The following is a 1,795-nucleotide window of genomic DNA, read 5'->3' as shown; positions in this document are numbered from 1 at the left end:
TTTTTTTGGGGAAAAATGCTGTAAGTTGAGTCATTTTGGGGGAAAAACGCTCTAAGTTGAGTTATTTGGGGTAAAAATGCTCTGCGTTGAGTCATTTGGGGCAAAAATGCTGTAAGTTGAGTTGTTTTGGGGCAAAAATGCTCTGCGTTGAGTCGTTTTGGGGTAAAAATGATATGAGTTGAGTTATTTGGGGTAAAAATGTTCTGCGTTGATTCATTTGGGGTAGAAATGTTCTGCGTTGATTCATTTGGGGTAGAAATGCTCTGCGTTATTTGGGGTAAAAATGCTCTGAGTTGAGTTATTTGGGGTAAAAATGCTCTGAGTTGATTCATTTTGGGTAGAAATGCTCTGCGTTGAGTCGTTTTGGGGGCAGCGTCCTCTGTCAGTCGTTCCTTTGGGGGAAAATGCCCCCCCCCAACGTTTTCCCTCCGCTGCCCCCCAGCATGAAGCCCGCCAGCCCGGCCAAGCGCCCCAAAAAAGAGGCTGTGGACGAAGACTTGCACCCCGAGCACTACCGGAAGTACTCCGAGTACATCAAGGGCAGCAACCTGGATGCCCCCGACCCTTTTCGTGTGGGGCGCATCAAGGAGATCTTCTGCCACATCCGCAGCAACGGGAAACCCAACGAGGCCGACATCAAACTGCGCATCTGGAAGTTCTACCGGTGAGCGGCGTGGGGTTGGAAGGGTCCTTGAAGGTCACTGAACCACGGGAAGGTTGTTTTGGGAGGGTCCTTGAAGGTCGTAGAAGTGGGAGGTGGGGCGAGTTGGAAGGGTCCTTGAAGGCCCTTGAACTGTAGGAAGGTTGGGTTGGTTTGAGTTGGGTTGGAAGGGTCCTTGAAGGTCACTGAACCACGGGAAGGTTGTTTTGGAAGGGTCCTTGAAGGTCGTAGAAGTGGGAGGTGGGTTGAGTTGGGAGGGTCCTTGAAGGTCATAGAAGCGGGAGGTGGGGCGAGTTGGAAGGGTCCTTGAAGGCCCTTGAACTGTAGAAAGGTTGTGTTGGGTTGGAAGGGTCCTCGAAGGTCGCTGAACCACGGGAAGGTTGTTTTGGAAGGGTCCTTGAAGGTCGTAGAAGTGGGAGGTGGGTTGAGTTGGGAGGGTCCTTGAAGGTCATAGAAGCGGGAGGTGGGGCGAGTTGGAAGGGTCCTTGAAGATCCTTGAACTGTAGGAAGGTTGGGTTGGGTTGGAAGGGTCCTTGAAGGTCACTGAACCACGGGAAGGTTGTTTTGGGAGGGTCCTTGATGGTCATACAAGCGGGAGGTGGGGCGAGTTGGAAGGGTCCTTGAAGATCCTTGAACTGTAGAAAGTTGTGGTGGGTTGGAAGGGTCCTTGATGGTCATGGAAGCGGGAGGTGGGGCGAGTTGGAAGGGTCCTTGAAAGCCCTTGAACTGTAGGAAGGTTGGGTTGGGTTGGAAGGGTCCTTGAAGGTCGCTGAACCACAGGAAGGTTGCTTTGAAAGGCTCATTGAAGGTCATAGAAGCAGGGGGTGGGGCGAGTTGGAAGGGTCCTTGAAGATCCTTGAAGTGTAGAAAGAGTGGGTTGGGTTGTGTTGGGTTGGAAGGGTCCTTGAAGGTCATGGAAGCGGAGGTGGGTTGAGTTGGAAGGGTCCTTAAAGGTCCTTGAACTGTAGGAAGGTTGAGTTGGGTTGAAAGGGTCCTTGAAGGTCACTGAACCACGGGAAGGTTGTTTTGGGAGGGTCCTGGAAGGTCATAGAAGCAGGAGGTGGGGCGAGTTGGAAGGGTCCTTGAAGATCCTTGGACTGTAGAAAGGTTGGGTTGGGTTGTGTTGGGTTGGAA

The 1,795-nt window shown here is 52.1% G+C and overlaps 1 protein-coding gene across 1 annotated transcript in view; it reads left to right on the top strand.

The window, feature by feature from the left end:
* The window catches only part of LOC122192323 (DNA (cytosine-5)-methyltransferase 1-like), a gene marked incomplete at its 3' end in the record, with an annotated part of 1,279 nt that extends 615 nt beyond the window's left edge, over window positions 1-664 (top strand). The window contains exon 2 of the mRNA XM_042892856.1: window positions 443-664. Within this exon, the coding sequence (XP_042748790.1) occupies window positions 443-664 (222 nt within the window). The remainder of the gene's footprint in view (window positions 1-442) is intronic.
* Window positions 665-1,795: the final 1,131 nt, after the last annotated feature.

The sequence above is a fragment of the Lagopus leucura genome, unplaced genomic scaffold, assembly GCF_019238085.1.
Source record: "Lagopus leucura isolate 7727_CA_CO unplaced genomic scaffold, USGS_WTPT01 32973-0_obj-0_obj, whole genome shotgun sequence".
NCBI lineage: Eukaryota > Metazoa > Chordata > Aves > Galliformes > Phasianidae > Lagopus > Lagopus leucura.
The sequence above is the reverse complement of the archived record's forward strand: the minus strand, read 5'-3'. Positions and strand labels throughout refer to the sequence as shown.